Source organism: Limulus polyphemus, unplaced genomic scaffold (assembly GCF_000517525.1).
Source record: "Limulus polyphemus unplaced genomic scaffold, Limulus_polyphemus-2.1.2 Scaffold440, whole genome shotgun sequence".
NCBI classification, from domain to species: domain Eukaryota; kingdom Metazoa; phylum Arthropoda; class Merostomata; order Xiphosura; family Limulidae; genus Limulus; species Limulus polyphemus.
In genome coordinates, this window is record NW_013666050.1 from 165,069 (window position 1) to 184,711 (window position 19,643).

General features: G+C 33.4%; 2 protein-coding genes across 2 annotated transcripts in view; one reads left to right on the forward strand and one right to left on the reverse strand.

Annotated features, from left to right (window-relative positions):
• The first annotated feature begins 6,912 nt into the window (after nt 1–6,912).
• LOC111085516 (cuticle protein 16.8-like) lies at nt 6,913–9,193 on the forward strand. The gene is made up of 3 exons (XM_022384462.1): nt 6,913–6,921; nt 8,445–8,588; nt 8,804–9,193. Exons 1-3 carry the CDS (start codon nt 6,913–6,915, stop codon nt 9,191–9,193), a joined length of 543 nt encoding a protein of 180 aa, XP_022240170.1.
• Nucleotides 9,194–13,835: 4,642 nt separating this feature from the next.
• The window catches only part of LOC106458285 (mucin-5AC-like), a 21,948-nt gene continuing 16,140 nt past the window's right edge, over nt 13,836–19,643 (reverse strand). The window contains exons 4-5 of the mRNA XM_013917779.1: nt 16,415–16,600; nt 13,836–15,344 (exon numbers count right to left, since the gene is read on the reverse strand). Coding sequence (XP_013773233.1) covers nt 13,836–15,344; nt 16,415–16,600 — 1,695 coding nt within the window. The remainder of the gene's footprint in view (nt 15,345–16,414; nt 16,601–19,643) is intronic.

Here is a 19,643-nt window from a genome sequence, read left to right on the forward strand (position 1 = left end):
ACTGTGAAAATTGTTGAAATAACTCATAATTTATGCAGTAGAGATGTCGTGAAGTAACATGTCATATTGAAGTTTTATAAATTGTTTACTGTCACAAGAAATGAATGATTTAAAGTTAAACAATTCTGAAGATTTTCGAAAATTTTTCTAAATTCAAGTGTGGGCATAACTTTCGGTGAAGTAATAAATTTCGGTTATTTCTGTGATGATTCTAAGAAATCACATAAGATAAGTCAAATAAATCACAAAACAAAACAAAAAAAACACAACCCAAGGGCTTTCCGAAGGCTGAGTCTACGTTCTCCCTTCTGAAGGCGTTCAGGTTAGTGGTATTCTTTTGTCGACATATCTTGTTCTAAACATTATTAATACAAAATGAGAAAATTTACGAGGGCTTGACTTGTTATCTACACTCTATTCAGGTGATGGTATAATTATATCTGATGATGGGAACTAGTTTTCAGGTTAGGTAATATCGTCATCATATCTGATGATAAGCACTGGCTTTCAGGTCAGGTGATCCTGTCATCATACTTGATGAGAGGTTGAGAGGTCACCAGCTTTCAGAACAAATGATGCTGTCGTAATATCAAAATATATAAAAGGCAAATGTCGATCGGTCACGCTCGATTTCTCCAAACTTCGTGAGTTACACGAATCCAATTCCACTTTTTCTCTATAATACTTTCTTTTCTTTTTAATTGCACGTACCCATTTTAGATGAATTCAACCGCTAACGTAAGCGTAAATAGCTCCTAAATGTTGGCATATTTTTCTGCTATATAAAAGCCTGTCAAGGAAGGAGTTCCCATGACCAAATCAGGCGTGGCGTTATGTGTGTAACACCACATCATTATGACGTCAAGCTAAGTAGGATCCGAATAAGAAAGCTTGGAAATCTCCCGTGAAAAATAAATCAAAAATTAGCGCAGGTCTATGCTTGGGAATTATTACGAAAAAGCATTTGTTAAAACAGACTGAAGATGTCAATTACCTGTTGGGAAGAAGGCGAATCACATGATCATCGTATATTCTAATATTTTATCCAAAGGCACCAATATGTAGCACGTTTGCTCAGTTATATGTAGTGGATTCAGGAGCATGTTCCTAAGAAAGGAAATTGTATATTTCTTTTATTTCTTTCTTTTGTGTATTGCCAGTTTTATACGGAATAGTTTTGTTTTCCAGTGGTTTCCGTCATTTTTGACGGTTTTTATGTTAGTCTAATTATAAGCACCAACTTTCACGTCACGTGATGATGTCATCATATCTAATGAAAGGCACCAGCTTTAAGTTCGTGTGATGCTGTGTTCATATTTGTCACCTGCTAATGTAGTGTAACTCCGTGACCGCATGCTACCTACTGATTTATTGTACCTCTGTGACTGCATGTCACCTATTAATGTAGTGTGACTCTATTGGCTGTATGTCGCGTCACTTACTAATGTAACGTAACTTTGTGACTTCATGTCATTTACTAATGCAGTCATGGAGTTACACTACATTAAAGTTGGTGATACAAAGTCATGGAGTCACACTACACTACTAGATAACATCTAGTCACGGAGTCACACTACATAAAGGAACCTAAAATATAGTGACGATTTACACTTTCATCATGAAAAGGTTTTGCAATATCTAGAATATGACTAACTGATGCTTTAAAGAGACCAGTTAGTTCAAACTATTAGCTGACTTTTGAACGAAAATAATGCAACTTTGAGAAAATACTTCCTTCAAGTTATGACATGCAACCATGAGGCCACACTACATCAGTATGTGACATGCAACCACCGAGTCACATTAATTTGTAACTTCGTGGTATGCAGCCGCGGAGTCACACTACATCAGTATGTGTCCACGTGTCTTTCCTGTGTATATGCTTCATCATTCACAAATCAGTAAATAAATACGGATTTTTCCCATTATATTTGCTTTATCCTTAGTTTTAGTTAATAATTGATGAATCTTGTTTATAGATTTGTATATAGGTAAAATGCTTTTTCAAGTATTAAACACTTTTCAAGATAAACAAAGTATGAAGTTAACCCTTCTTTTATAGTTTTCTCAAATAAATTCATTAAATTACTGTTATCATAAGTCTGTTTTATAATTTTTTAAACTACTCTATCAATAATGTCTCTGGAAAAGAAACTATATTAACTGTTACATGTTTCAACAATATTGTTTCCTTATTTACTTATTGTTCAGAAAGGAATTTTACAAATCTGTATAGATAAAAGAAAGAAATCTTGTATTTTTTGAGCTTCTGCATGACGGTTGTAGGAAAATTCACTCCGGTAACTTGACTCCCAGTGTTATCACTATGGTATTATGGTAATTTCACTCCCCGTGCATTTCACTCATTGTAAGTTCACTCTTGTAATAATTTGTTAATGTCAAAAAAATATATGTTAGTATTTCATAACCTAACCTAAGCTAAGTTCTTCTTGCTAGATATAATCCAGAAAATAAGATGGACTTTTTTACGAGGAATAGCTCATAACTTGCATCACTTTTAGTAATTTTTAATAAATGTTACTTTTATTGTTGATTATTATTTGCCATTGATAAATTATTACAGGGAGTGAATTTGCAAGGAGTGAAATGCATGTAGAGTGAAATTACCGGGAGTGGAAATACTGGGAGTCAAGTCACTGGTCACCTTATATGACATGATTGTTGATGAGGCTTCATGGTCACAGAGAAAATATTACGATAAATTGTAGGCTCTAACTTTTACCATTTCCTTTAAGTCATATTACTTTAAGTTATTTCTAACTCATTAGTTTTTCTGAGCAGTAAGTGTAATAATCAGTTTCTAATTCGTTTAGAGCGATTGCCCAAAGTTGAATACATTTAGTAATAACTCCTTGTTTAGTTTTCAAGTTTGGTAAATAAGCCGTGTAAGAATAAACAATATAATAACAACATTTAAATATTTTTGTGTTTAATAACGTGATAAATCTATAATACTCCTTTCAAAATGATTTTGAATTATAATTGCCGGTTCTACTTTAGCCTGATTGTGTAAATTAGATATAGTTCCTTATTGATAAGACTGTTAATAGACATATTCTTCAAAAAGATTTTCCAATCTAACACGGTCCGTCATTATTTATCCTTAATGTTCTCTCTAAGTTTCTATTTAAACTTGATAAAAACTATCGCTTATTTAAATGTTTTTACGTGTCGTTAGCTTGAGAAAATGGTATTGTCTAATTAAAAAATGTAAATTTCGTTGGGTTTAGACATTCCATTTTCAACTATAATGGGAATCTCCAATAGATAAATGATGGTTGTGCGTCATATAGTTGGGAGAACTGGGTAACGAAGGATATCAGTTACTAGGCTATTTATTAACAGTTTACTCCTCGTATATCGTTGAGCACAAAGCTACACAATAAGTTATCTATGCTGTGCCCACCACGGGTATCGAAACAGTTTTTTAGTATTTTAGGCCTTCAGACTTACCATTAACAGATAAGCAATAAGCAATAGTTTCAATCAAGTAATCTAGGTGGTTGATCTTTTGGGAAGTTGCTTCGCTACAAGTGATTTTTTTGAAGTCAGTATTGTCATACTTATTTTCTGTCAAACAAATTATCCGAAAATATTTTATTTTGTTGATTTCAAGAATAGTTAGGGTTTTCATTATTAGAAACAAAGATGACAAAAAGTGATTGAATTAGGATTAGTGAAAATCAAAGTTCAAAGTTCAGCCAAAAATCACAAACCAAGTTCTTATGTTCTTAATGACGCTTAGTGTTAAATGCGTAATTGATATAAACACACAAGGATATTTATCGTTCTCGTAATATCCACTTTTGAAGTTAATGTACTCTGAAACTACAAAGTGGCTCTATGGTAGAACTGCAGGCTTATAACGCTCAAGTTCGGAGTTCAAGCCCTGCAATGGCACAACGCAGATACCCCATTGTGCAGCTATGTGCTTTAAACAAACACAGCTAAATATACGCCTCAGGTAAACAATCATGACTTGAATGTGACAATGTTGATCTTACTTTAACACTATTTTTCGCAAAAAAAACCAAACAATGCGTAGTTGTTATTTCTAAGTTCTTCAGGTAGATTGCAGATAACAACAAAAGCGTAACAACACTGAGTTAGCTGTCATATATAAGCGTTGTTTCCTTATTTTTCTGACGCTTTGAAACAAGCTAGCAACTATACATACCACTCTTCAAGAAATTTCGGTTCAAACTTCAGGTTTTTATCCACAGAATTAATCTTAACGTTTACGCTTTAATTACTCCTCTAATATTAACTTAAGTTTTTAAGTTATTATTATGTTACTTACCTAGATTTCCCATTTAAATATTTGGGTTAATATCACGTGACTTTCCTAAAAATCATAAAATATTATGAATATTAATAACATTTGCAAGCAGTCACAACTGATTATCAGTATCGGTTCGATATTTAGTGTTGTGCAGGCCAGGTACAGTTTTAGGTCATGTCTGTGGGGATTACTGCTAAGTGAGTCTAATTTTAGTTATTATTTTTTTTAGAAAACCTGTTTCCACATATACTAATGATAAGGCGTATGCTGGTATATGAAATACAGTATACATTTCTCAGGGTAGCTTTAGATAGTGGAAGTATCTTTGTCCAAGCTCATCCTTTTCGGTTGAGTGACGCTGTAAACAAAAAAATTATTATTATTATTTTTGTAACGCCTGTTAAAGAGCGTTTCTCATACGGTAAACAAAGTGAAGTCATCCGTGACAGAACAAGTTCCTCTTCGAACGAGCCGTCTCGTTGCCCACTTGTAAGCTTTCAAGAATTAGAAATAAAAACTTTTCCAGACCGAAAAAATCGGCAATAATTTTACTAGTTCCCATAACTTGGCTAACCGTGTCATAAACACGTTTTTCAACATTTTTAGCTGAGCCACTAATGTCGACGTGCAGTGTCTATTGCTGTAAAATCATCATGTAGCATTCCCTGTAGTTAGTCAAGTTAATGGAGCGAAGTATATTCTTAACATCTTAAAACAAATGTTGGAGTAGTTGCAAATATAGATCGTAAAAATTAAATAGCTTTCATAAAATGTAAAATTGCTTTCTTTCTAAAAATATTTCATAAATATGTGATAATTGTAGTGTTTGTGAGGACAAGGCCTTTCAAATTACTTATCACTGTGTCTTTTGTAGCCCTTGGTATTCATGTTACTGGTTAAGGTTACTTCAGGAGATTAGTTCTTAAAATATGTCTTCTAAATATTCTATTTAAACGTGGGTAACGCAGTAGGTGTAGTAGTAATTAGAACACTCGTTTCTGAGATTTACTACTCTAGCTTATGAATTTGTGTGGAGAAAATCAAAGATATTTATTGTAGAGAAGTATTAACTTTCAATCTTCATTCTACGGATTCAACATTATCAAAACGTACACCCTGCATTTTCATAGGATAACAAATATATTTTCAATTTGGTCAATGAATACCATCTTTAAATAACTGTAATTTCGAGTAACTCATTTCTCATCAGCTAAACAAAACCAACTGAAAAAATATTATAGAGCAATCTCAACATTATCGGTTAAGCCAGGTCGAGCTGAACGATTTTATATGTTTTAGCAATGTCAACATTATCAGCTAAGCCAGGCCGAGCTGAGCGATCTAATTTGTTTTAGCAATGTCAACATTATCAGTTAAGCAGGGCCAAGCTGTACGATCTAATTTGTTTCAGTAATATCAACCTTATCAGCTAAACAGGACCGAACTGTAAAATGTCATTTGTTTTAGTAATGTCGACATTATCAGTGAAGTTAGGCCGAGCTGTACGATCCAGTTGGTTTTAATAATATCAACATTATCAGCTAAGCAGGACCGAGCTGTACGATATTATTTATATGTTTCAGTAATATCAACATTATCAGCTAAGCAGGACCGAGCTGTACGATGTTATTTATATGTTTCAGTAATGTCAAAATTATCAGTTAAGCTAAGCCGAGCTGTACGATGTTATTTGTTTTAGTAATGTCAATATTATCAGTTAAGGTGTTAAACAAGATGTGAATAAAACTTCAGTTATTATTTTGGCCACAAAGCTTAATGCCCTCAAAGTCTCCCACAGAATGAACGTGTGTATAATCTAAAAACTACAATGAAATGTTTCCTACGCCTAAAACCATATGAAGTTCCATTGGACGACAATCTCTATCACTGACCTAACTGATCTGGTGAAAGTAGACATTGTTCATAACTTTATTTCTCGGCTGATAATGTTACGGGTTTTGTTAACTAATATGAGTTCATATGTTTTCTTATCACAGCTCACCCCAGAGAAATATATTTTAAAATTAGGAGAATGTAAGATGCTCAGGCTCATAGCATCCAACGTCTAAACTGCTATTTATTTTTGTAATCATCTTTGAGAATGTAGTTTCTCTTGATGAAACGGAATAGAAACGATAACTGTTTAACTGAATACATTATAATTAAACAGGCTATTACAGACGGAACACTGACGTTAACAAGGAAAACGTGTCTCCTGAAGTAAAACATCAGTACATATAATAATAAATTTTATTACATACGTTCGTAGAATAATTACTTTAAAAGACACGAAAGTTTATTTAAATCGATGTTTTAGATGTACATGTTTTATTTGAAAAGGCTGTTTTCTACTGGTAAAATTTTATATGTGCTTAGTGGTGGTTGTCTTAGTCTAGGCATATATTTGCCCATTGCTATGCATTATGTATGGAGAATTTAGTTACACAAACCATAAATGCTCACTATATTCTCAAACAAATCTCCATGACAATATCCAGCTGCAACTTAACATTTTACATCTCGAACTAATGCGATCAAATAGTCAATAGCTACAGTAAATCATCATGAACCGTAACAGCTAGCTACTAGTTATGTTTATTATCATTAGAATGTATAAGGTTAGCTACTATATCAAGAAATCCTTTGCCCATAGTTGAGCATAAAAAAAGCCAACCAAAAAGATAAATAAAAGATTGGAAATTTAAAAACCCGCAAATGGGGATCGTAAAAAGTAAGGAAACAAGGCTGGAGATGTAAGTCTAGGTAAGAGCATGGAGGCAAAATAGGGGTTTGTAGTTTCAGTAAATAATGTCTACTGTGCCTCCAGCCTTTTTTCCTTACTTTTCTTTACGGTCCCTATTTGCAGGTTTTTAAATTCCCAATTTTTTTATTTATCTTTTATCATAATTATCTATTGATATGTCTTGTGGCAGACTTTATAATGCTTTGAATCCAAGCCTTCGTCGTACTTCAGGTCTGCAAGCACATGTTACCTATTACAGAGATAAAATATTGTATTCAAGAGGGTTAAAAAAATAAGAAGTCTCTTATCTTATATTAGTATCAATAAACCAACATTTATTTATTTCGAAGGTTGCTTATAAGCTTAACTAAACCACTTTCCTCGTTTGATAGAACTTCCTAAAATTGTTAAATTGGCTAAAAGCTCTAGGTAAAACATAACACTGTAGCACCTTAGTTCAAAATCAGATTAGTGATTAGCTGCATAACGGTGATATCTGGAACCCAAAACCTAAAAAAAAAAACAACGGGAAATAGGGTGAAATGGGGTGGGCCGATGAGGGGGTTGCATAGTCAGATCACGTGGCTTAACATTCTTTTGGATATTCAATCAAATATAACAATTCGTCTGCTTGACGACAATGACGTAGTGATCTGGAAAACGATAGTGTTTCAATCTTTCCGTAGTAAACGCCTGGTGGGTTTGGTATGTGTTCAAGATTAGGGAGGCAGCCCTTCCTTCGGGGCAGACTAAAACCGAGGCTAATAAGCTTCGCTCAATGTGCGCTATTATCAATGTATTGTATACATGAGCTGGCCCAGATTTTATTGGCTATTTCAACACAACAATTGAGGACACAAAGTTGTATATAAGCTCACTGTTTCCATGGTCGTCATCAAACAATACGTTATCTACCCGAGATAGAACCGTCAACACATAAAACAATGCTGTTTAAGGTAGGGACTCAGTACAATAGTCTGGTGTGAAGTAATTCAATGTTCTTGTTTTGATCAGATGTATTGCAGAAGGGAAACTATTGAGTGTTATAAACAAATTTGTGTCTTTAAATATTTCGTTCAAGAAAGAATGAAAAATTAATTTTCAAAATTACTCTTTTTTATAATTATTTAGCATCATTCTATTTTCATTATTACCTGAGCTGATATATTGAATAGGAACGAGAGCAAAACTCATTTTGTTTAAGAGTTAATCAAAAGTTCGGAAAATGATCCGAAATATGTTTTTCGGATATATATGAGAAAAAAACATGTAAAAATTATTAACAGTTTTATATTTGACTGAGGCAGAAAGCATATAAATGAATATAATTTATCATAAATTTCCATACGCATGTAAAAAACAAAAGCTTATTATCGTATTTTATTTTTCTTTATTTAGGTGGCGCTCTTGTGCTTGGTTGCTGCTGCTAGAGCAACTGTCCTCCCAGCAAGCTATGGCTATGCTGCCCCGGCTTATCCTGCTGCCTACCATCCTGTGAAGGCAGCCTATGCCCATCCTGCCCCAGCCTACGCTGATGTCTATGTATGTTTACTTTATTTTTTTATCTAAGCTGGAAAATATATTGCATTTGAATAAAAGACAAATTTATTTTATTTTTATACAAGCTCAAATGTGGCTATTATAATAATCTCTAGGCTAAGTCGGGCTTTAACAAATTTCATTTAGAGAAATTAAATAGTGTGATTTATTAAATTAATATATATTATTTTTTAATACCTTTCGACTTTCCATTCCAGGCTAAGCCTGAGCCTTACAGCTTTGGCTATGAAGCTAAGAACGACTACGATGGTGCTCTTTGGCAACAAGAATCTGGTGATGAGTATGGCAGCAAGCGTGGCTCCTATGGCTACACTGATGCTTATGGTATTAGCCGTACCGTCGAATACGTTGCTGACGAAACTGGCTTCCACGCATGGATCAAGACCAACGAGCCCGGAACCGCCAACCAGAACCCCGCTGATGTCCAGATCGCCGCCGATCCCGCTCCCGCTCCAGCCTACACTCATCCCGTCGCCAAGGCCGTTGTTGCTGCTCCCCATTACGCTAAGACCGTTGTTGCTGCCCCCCATTACGCTAAGGCTGTTGTCGCTGCTCCCGCCCACTATAGTCTGCCTTACGCCCATTAATTGTTATTAAACCACTTTAGAACTTGTTAAGCTTTATATAGCCGTTAATTACCAACAGTGCCTTTGTTGGTATTTCGAACAAAAACTCATCTGATTAGCACATACAAAATTTGTGTAAATTTTAAAAACGTTCAAATATAGTCCCACATTGATTGTTTCGGTTTATAAATCATTCTTAAATGTCATTAGTTCAGGTATACTCACTGTTGAATGTAACGAACAAGGCATAAAACGCCACCTCAGCAATTACAATGGAAGATTATGAAAGAGATAAAAACAGAAAAAACAACAACAAAATGTACGCTTCATATACGTAATGTGCATATTTAAGTTATTAAATGTTGCGCTTTTGTTCTGTGAATTGTGTATACTCAACGTATGTCGTTGTGTAGTGTCTTTAAGTATGTTGAATAAATTGAGAAAAAGAAAAGTTTTGTACGTCCGTTTTATTTATATGTATGCCCATTTCAATTACAAGTCAAATATTTATTCATTTCAAACGTAATGATACTAATATATCACTGCATCTTTCATTAATGGAAGATAAAAATCGTATTTATCACCTCCTACGTTCTTCAATACTAGTTCTTCGCTTGGTAAATACTTCCAATTTTTACCGGTAAAAAGTATTTTTATTTTAGAAACTGGAATTTTTCTGACTTCTATTTTTCAACCGATGAAACATCGAAATATAAATAATACAGATATACATCAGTGTCATGTTTATTTGCTAAAGAGAAGACGGGATAGCGATATATATAAACAATCCATTTTGAGGATTAAGAGATATCGATCCACTGGGTGATTAGATTTAATATCATGGACAACTTTACATGGAAACGTTTCTTTTAAGCAATTAAAACTACGACGTTTGAGCTCAGTGGTGCCATCTTCAGGCAGTAGTATGATCGGTTGAAACCGACCAGTTTTAACTGCTTAAAAGAAACGTTTCCACTCTAAAGCTAGTCACGATATTAAATTTAATACCTGTTTTTGTTCAATCAGTTTTTCCTGTACTGCTCACGTTGTTATTTTGAAGCTAAAAATGTTACGTGTATTCATATATAACTGTACGACCACTTGTTTGATATTTAATTGACTTAAGTTTTGGTATATTGAGGTGATATTCTTAGCTCACTTTGATGCTTAAAATGATAAGGATTATCCAGATAAGACTGTTAAACCACATTTATTTTATTTCTTTGACTCAGTTGTATTTTGGTGTATCTTCATGTATCATTCTTAACCCAGTTTGATACTTTTTTTTTCAACTTAAGTGATTTGTGGTACATTGAAATATGATTTTTGACCCTTCTGCACGAGTTAGCAACTTGAATAAAGGTATGTCTTAAATTACTTAAATAAAAATACTAATAATTACATTTGACTGCTATATCTGGCTCGCCATAACAGTTTTTGTCCACGAAAATCGATTATATATATGTATACATATTACTATCACAGTTAGCCTGATGAGCTCTGATATTGAGTCAAAGGCCTCGTCGGCACTGGTTATGTCAGATATAGTGTGGTCGATATATTTTAACATATTCTTTATTTTCACTCATGAGTTGTTAGAAATACCAAATCTCCTATATTTGTTGTAAATTTATTAAAATGATTAGATGTTGCTGCAAACTAAAATATGGTTCCTAGTCCTTCGTTTTCAAGTATTTCCTTTTGATAATGTTGACTTCAGCTTTCAGCTACTATACTATACTTTACAGTGATGTTTTTTTCCACATTATACCTTTGTCATTTTCATAACAACTTTAACTTTTATTTATACAACTAAAATAATAACAAACAACCGAACTATAAATTATTATATTTACTTTTTTCTATCTATATTTTTTAAAATCAAGATCATACTTCTTAATTGTTTTTCAGAATGCATAACGTGGCAGCATGGCCAAATAGTCAAGTGTAGTTTTACCGCTTTGTTATTTGCCACTTTTGTAATCAAACTTAGGTTGTCAGTGAATCTAAGTTGATTTAGCTCTACGCTGTTTCTTCTGTTGGTGAAATGCCTGTTTATCTCTCTATTCGTAGTTCTTGATTCCCCTGGCACCTTAGATATAGGTATTAATTCTGATTTTCAGTTTTAACTTTCATCTTTTTGAATTTTCTTTTGTTGAAAATGGGTGATATAAGTCAAAATTATTATCAATAAGTCTTTTTTTTTTGTTGACTAGTTTTATTTATTTGTTTTCTTACTACAAATATATTTAGAGTAAGGCATGGCGATTAGAATGCTCGACTCTCAACCTGTGGAGAGCGGGTTAGAAATCCCCGTCACATCGAACATGCCTGCCCTTTCAGCCGTGGGGGGCATTATAACGTGTTACGGTCGATCCCACTATTGGATGGTTTAGAGTAAACTAATGCGGTCGTTTAAATCATTTCTGTTACTTCTTTTGTGGTTTTAAAATGTTATGTTCATACCCTATTACAGTTTTAAACCAATTTTATTTCTGCTTTTTATGAACGATTTAAATGTTTCATTCCTAAATTTACAAACTTTCGATATCATGTAATCTTGATTTTTTTTTTTTTCAGTAGCGAGGTCTTAGTTCTGGAATATATTGAGTTAACTAAATGAGTTAACCATTCAAGAGTAAGATCATGGTTTTATATATATATAACTAGCGTATAGCCCATCAAAATTGACGGGGCAAGTACTACTATCCCCACCCCATAGTATAACCTAACCTTACATTTCCTAGCTAACTCGCCCTCCAGTGGCACAGCGGTATGTCTGCGGACTTACAACGCTAGAAACTGGGTTTCGATACTCGTGGTGGGCAGAGCACAAATAACCCATGGTGTAGCTTTGTGCTTAACTTCAAACAAACAAACACTTAGAAATCGTTTCTTAACAGGATCTTTTTTTTTCAGTTTATCCGAATGCGTATTATAATAACTTTAACGTTACAGTTTTAATTTACCGTCAGACTTTGTATATAAAGTATAACAAATGATTTTCATTGAAGATAAAAAAGACTCGATTAGTAAGAGTTTAGTTCATTTGAAAATGAAAGGTCGATAGGTACTAAACACAATCATAACGATTACTGGTATTATAGTTTCATGCATATATATATATTGCAAAGAACGACTTGATTATACATTCAAAGTATTGCCTTAGGGTTTCAAAAATAGTCAAGAGTCAAAGCGAATGACATAGCAGGGTTTTTAGAATAATACTCATCTAGTGGATATACACATAATATTATGTAAGTAACTGAACTCCCAGAGACTCAATAAATGTTTTGTGCTTTTATTTAAAAGTATTTTCAGAAACGAACATAATTATTTTTATTTACCCACATGCATATATATCTACATATATTTTTACTAACATTGATAATATTTCACTATTCTAGTTGGGACATCTCATGATATCACACAACCAAACTTCTTCAAATGTTCTTTTCGTTGGAGAAAATGCTGAACGTGTGTGTTTACATCAAGCGCGACCTCTATCGCTGATTTAAAAAAGTAAGGAAATGTGATCAAAGTACGTAAATCATACGCAGATAGCCCTCGTGTAGCTTTGCGCGCAATTCGAAACAAAACAATCAAACAAAGTCGTAAACCATACATTGCTTTCACTATATATAACAACGAAGGCTTAAATAATTTTTTTTACGTCGGATGTATATTGTAAATCACTTTATCTGAAAGATTTTAATTTCTTTTAAATCATAGGTCAAAACTGATCTAAAACTAATCTTGACATACGATTAACCTAATCATGTCGATAAAGAGATGTCCCGTTTAAGTGTAAGGTAGTTACAAAGCCACAGATCGATTTGTAAAAATCGTTAGCTAATAAACAATACTATGTAACTATGAGAATTATAATTAGCGTGGAAACAATTACCCTAAACTTACGATTTTATTGTATGAAAAACATTATCCTAAAGCACAATTTAATCTGTAAAATGACATCCACAAGTGAATGTGGAAACTTTTGTTGTAAATTCACGAGTTCGTGTTGGAGACAATTGATTTAAACTCAGAACTTAGTTTGAGAACTGTTATTCTTAAGTCATGAGTTACTATAAACATTGGTAGCTATTATAGCTATTTAAAAGCAAGCTATGAATAAGGTAAAGAATATTTTACAAGCTATTTGCAACATTGTTTGTTTTAAGTTGTTTTTCTTAACTCTACAAATGTATAGCAATAGTATGGAAACGTTCTTGCAATTATCAGCTCCTATAGTACTCCTGCTTTAGTCGTTGTGTTTGCTTTTGTAGGTGTAAAAAGAAAATCTCTCATAACCCTCATGATCTAAGTGCTTGATGAGTGCTGAGAATTCTGTTGTTGGTGCTTCTGTACTGATCTGCAGATATAAGTCAGATGTTACTTAAAGAAGTCATAGAATGAGTCGGTTACTCCTGGAACTTCAAGTAGTTTTAGTTGATTTGTCGTTGTATCCTTAGTGTTGCTTATAGAAACCATAACCGTAATTTCCTGATAAGACTTTTACGTCTGGAGCCTCTGTAGTAGTTGTGGTTGGTTGGAAAATGTAACCTTGGTATTGTTTACATAAGTCGTAGCCTTCTGATGAGTTTATTATTTCTGCAGTCTCTGTAGTAGTTGTAGTTGGTTTGTAAATATAACCTGGGTACTGCTAATAGTAACCATAACGGTAACGTTTTGGTGAATCTTCTTTGGGAGCCTCTGTAGTAGTTGTGATTGGCTTGAAAATGTAACCTGGGTATTGTTTTTGTAAACGGTAATCTTCTGATGGGTCTTTTACTTCTGGAGCCTCTGTAGTAGTTGTGGTCTGTTTGTAAATATTACCTGGGTATTGTTTATATAAGCCGTAGCCTTCCGATGGGTCTTTAACTTCTGGATTCTCTGTAGTAGTTGTGGTTTGTTTGTAAATATAACCTGGGTATTGTTTATATAAGCCGTAGCCTTCTGATGGGTCTTTAACTTCTGGAGTCTCTGTAGTAGTGGTGGTTTGTTTGTAAATATAACCTGGGTACTGCTTATAGTAACCATAACCGTAACCTTTTGATGAATCTTTCACTTTGGGAGCCTCTGTAGTAGTTATTGTGGGTCTGTAAATATTACCTGGATATTGTTTTAAAAAGCCATAACCGTAGCCTTCTGATGGGTCTTTTACTTCTGGAGTCTCTGTAGTAGTTGTGGTTTGTTTGTAAATATAACCTGGGTACTGCTTATAGTAACCATAACCGTAACCTTTTGATGAATCTTTCACTTTGGGAGCCTCAGTAATAGTTATTGTGGGTCTGTAAATATTACCTGGATATTGTTTTAAAAAGCCATAACCGTAGCCTTCTGATGGGTCTTTTACTTCTGGAGTCTCTGTAGTAGTTGTGGTTTGTTTGTAAATATAACTTGGGTATTGCTTATAGTAACCATAATCATGGTCTTTTGGTGGATCTACTTTGGGAGCCTCTGTAGTAGTTCTTTTTGGTTTAAAAATGTAACCTGGGTATTGTTTAGTTAAACTATAGCTATGTTTTTTGGGCGAGTCTGTCACTTCCGTAGCCTCTGTAGTAGTTGTGGTTGGTTTGAAAATGGAATTTGGGATTTGTTTATATAAAACATAACTGTAGCGTTCTGATGGGTCTCTTACTTCTGGATCTTTAGCAGTAGTTGTAATTGGTTGGTGGATGAAACCTGGATACTGTTTATAATAACCATAACCGTAGCCTTTTGGTGGATCTTTCACTTTTGGAGCCTCCGTAGTAATTGTGGTTGGTTTGTAAATGTAACCTGGGTATTGTTTATATAAACTATAGGTGCGGTTTTTGGATGGGTCTGTCACTTCTGGAGCTTCTGTAGTGGTTGTAGTCGGCCTATAGGTATAAATATGGTGTTGCTTATAGAAAGCATGTTCGTAGCCTTCAAGTGGGGCTTCCGTTTCTGGAACCTCTGTAGTAGTTGTAGGGGGATTAGAAATGTAACTAGGATATAGTTTATATGAAGCATAACTGTAGGTTTTTGGTAGATCTGTCATTTCTGGAGCTTCTGTAGTGGTTGTAGTAGCTTTATACCCATAAAAGGTTTTTTTCTGAAGAATTATCGGCTGGTTAATATACCCACTATTCGCATGATATTCTTCATCTTTGTTCTTTTGTATGTAACGATAAAACTGGTGCTTCTCCTATGATTCAAAATAAAGGATTAGTAATCAAACAGTGTTTTAGAATTTTTGTTTTTAAGTTTATTTGTATACCAGAAAATGATATCTAAAGACTAACCTTTTATACTCTACTAAAAAAAAAGAGTTCGACCATGATTTGGCGAGACTAACTTTTTTTCTCTGATAAACAAGATAGGTTCGACCCTGATTTGGGGAATCTAAATGAGGATAGAGCATCGAAAAATAAATTAGTGACTATGGCAACATCTGAGGCAGTCAAAAACAAGTATCATATTTAATAAAGGAAAGACGTGTGCTTTACAAATCTACTCACACTATAACATTACAATTCTGGTGCAATGTGAACCTCGAGAACTCATGGGATGAATCCAATAATTTTATCTGACATGGATATGTTCTGGGCTGTGCTTAAATATTTGCCATCAGAACAATTTAACAATCTCATTAACGGGCATATTTGTGAAAACAATACATAATAAATTTTATTAGTTAGAACATTAAAGTTATTTCAGTAATCGCTTTTTCTTTTCAATACAATTTCTTTATTATGAATAAATATTGTTCATCATCGGGAGGAAACCGACTGGTTATACATTGGTATGAGAATTTGATTGGTTATTTAAAAGCAGATTTTTTTGGAATTTCTTCATTAGTTACAAGGCTTACTGGCAGTTTTTCCTAATCAAAATTATTACAAGCGACTGGCATAAAGTTAAATTTACCAAGTTGAGAAAAAACAGAAAAAGTTTTAAATGGAATAGAGACGCTGAAATGAAATGCTGCCAACATTATAGATGTTTAAAAAATACGGACACAAAAAACTAACAGTATAAAAAAGGAATACGTGTCGGCAAGAGCAACTAATATAACACAAAATTAGCATGATAAGTCTTTGAAATAGTAAACACGCAATTCAATAAGAGGCTATAAGAATATTGTTAACATCATTGTGGAGTTCGTGGAAATTATTGTTCGTATTTTGAATGTTCAAGAAAATAATATTACTATGCCATCTATAATGTTACTGAAAATATTATAATATTACTGACAATATTATAAAGTATACTCGCCTCATTTGGTGGCGGGACCTCTTCTTCGTCTTCTACTTCTTCTGAGATTGGTACACGGATAATTTTGAAAGGTTGAAAAGCAGGGCCTGGATAATATGAATCTCCTTCATAAAAGGGCTGTATGGAGGGATACTGTTGACCACAGCTGACACTAGTCTCAAGGACTAAGAGCGACAAAAAGAGAATCTGGAGAAATTTAATAACATTTATATACTTTATTATTTAGATAAAAAGATTATACAGAAAAATCTTTAATCGACATTGATCACTAATCAGTTTCTTTTAAAACAAACTCACCTTTCTAAACTACACAGAGGGTTAATCACACCTTATAAAAACAGCTTGCAAATGCTAATTCAATGACATATCGCAAGCAGATGCGAGACATGGTGCAAAGGGCGACATGCTTAGTGTATATTTGATTCACGATGAATTCATGATCATTCGACATCTTAATATTAGCACGAAGGCTAAAATAAAAAAACTAACAAAGGAGATTGCTAAAAGATGTAGAGTCAATAGCAAAATCTTTCGAATTTTTAATGCTCTCGGTGACAGCAGAAAAATAACACAGCAGAACGTTTAAGACTGCAGTTGCTCCAAAAGCACACTCCAAGTCGATCCAGAGCAACACTTTCATACGTAAAGTTAAGGCTGTGAGCGAAAAAGGACCCACAGACCCTAATGCTATAGAAATGAAACTAAGCATATTTCTTGGGGTGTTAAAAATATTATAAACAAGGTTTTTTCACTGCTAAATTAGAGACGGCTAACACATATAGCCGTCGTGTAGCTTTGCGCGAAATTCAAAACAAACCAAACCAATGGGCTTTTGTACCTTTGTATTTCTTAAACGTAGTTTTGTAAACCGAGATATCCGTACAGTGAAGGTCTGTGAGAAGCTAATCGAAACGTATGGTTTAAGATTAACTTCTCTATCCTTCAAACAATCTTTGTGCTGTAGAAATTGTAGTGTTGAGTAACAGAGCGCGATCAAATCAATCTGAATGAACACGATCGAAGATGAACAAAAATTTCCTAGCGTAGCACAGAATCTAGAACACTGTTCTTATTAAATGTGATAAAACTTTTGTAATCTCGCAAAAACTTTCAGATGTGTTTTACTCATTCAGTTTTACAAACAAACAAATATTTAGTCTCTCACTAACAATTTATGCTATGCATAGCTGATTAACTTTGAATTTTAAAAACACGATGAACGATGAGAACAGGGGCTTACCTCTCTATACATCTTTGTTTCTAGTCAATGTGAGTATCTGAGGATCGTCTTCTTGGAGAAGGTCTTATAGTCCACATTGCCCTAATTTTCTACTTTAACTATCTACTACTCAGTGTTTTTATTGGAAAATGAATTGCAAAAAAAGTCAATTATTTCGTCCTTCCCTCCAATTATTATTTTAGGTTTGAACAAGGTGAGGTAGTAGGCTTATTACAGTGTCATCCCAACTTGAAGTTCAATGTTCTGTATCAGTGAGATTGACCTTCCTGATTATAGAAACTAACCTCATTTAAATAAAATTGAGGTCATTTAAGACGTCTGTCGTAGCTAATGCACCTCATGAATAACTCGTCTATCGAACTGACTTTTCGTTTGATTACACTGAAATTTCATGAACGATCTCTTCTGTTTTGCACCTATACATCTAGGCTTCCACGATAACGATCATTTGAGAAGCACAAGAATATGCCTTTTAAATTATAGTTGAGAAACAGAAGCTTAATAAGAAGTGCTTTTAAATCTCTAACGAAAAATTGGAAAGAACAAATTAGCTGATATTGTTTCTTAGAATTTATTACATTATGATTATAATTGCTTCATTTGTTTTAATTTCTTTTTGTACTAACACTCGTACCTAAATAAACCACACTCTACATAGGCATCAGAAGGCTTATTATGTTGACCAAAATTCGCAAATTATAGTTTCAGTACTATAAGATTGAACTGAGTGTTCTTTCATACACTTAAAAACGTTGTTTTTCTATCATAATGCAACATTTTCTTATATATGTCCAAATTATTTCTAACTTAAACAGCACTTAATATTTTCACATGATATCAACTTAGTTTAATATAATAATAATAGAAAACTACATCTTATACCAAGTTTTAATTATTTTAACCAGACAAATACTAGAGGAAAAGCTTCCAATAGACGTTACACTAAAAGTATTAGTGAAAGCAATACTTTGCAACAGATCATCCCAGAAGTTTACTACCATAGAGGGTGTATAATAGCGTTATTGTTTCAAAGGAAATGTAGCGCAAGTTCTGGAAAAATGTATCCACCAGTGTGATGCATTGTAAGAAATAAAGGGAGGGGAACTTTAATTTTAACATGTTATATCGTAATTCAAAGGGACTGCATAACAAATGTCTAAGAAAAAGTAAAAAATCTGTTCAAACGATTATTTCAAATAGATCTACAGGTACATTCATCAATAATACAAAGCAAATGAAAGAATTTTCAAACGTCATTAATTATCACTTATAAGATTTATTTTTACAGTTCTGATCATATTTTTAGCCTATACTTTACTCATTTGTGTGAATTTATGTACTGACGACATTTTTTTTCACTTTCCCTTCGAGCTTTTCTTCGTCAAATAAAATATATCTTGTCACATGCATTAATAATCATATTACTAAAATTCACTGTTTTCACGTTTTAGAATATTTTATGGTGGAATTACAATGTAATAATTTGTGAAAATTTGAATTATTCGAAGAACTGCCATCAACATATTCAAGAAAATATTATTTGTTTTTCATCCCTGATACCGAATGTTTGGAAAATGTAAAAAAAATATATATATATATATATTTATTCTTACTTTTATGGTTTCACCTTAATAAGACTTTGTTAATTGAAGAACCTGTCATATACTGTGTATTTATTCTCTTTTTTAACATACGCCTTCATTTTAAATAAAATAGCTCACTAAATGACTATATTTAATTCAAATACAGATTTGGAAGCAATGTTGATTAGGTAACCTTAAGTGTTAATGAATTTAAAAGTACATCATTTCTTGCATGAGTTGATTGTTATCTCTTTGTTGAGTTTCGGTCCCGGCATGGACAGGTGGTTAGGGCACTTGATCGCAATTTGAGGGTTGCGGGTTCGAATCCCCGTCCCACCAAACATGCTCAACCTATCAGTCGTGTTGGCATTATAATGTGACGGCCACTCCCACTATTCGTTGGTAA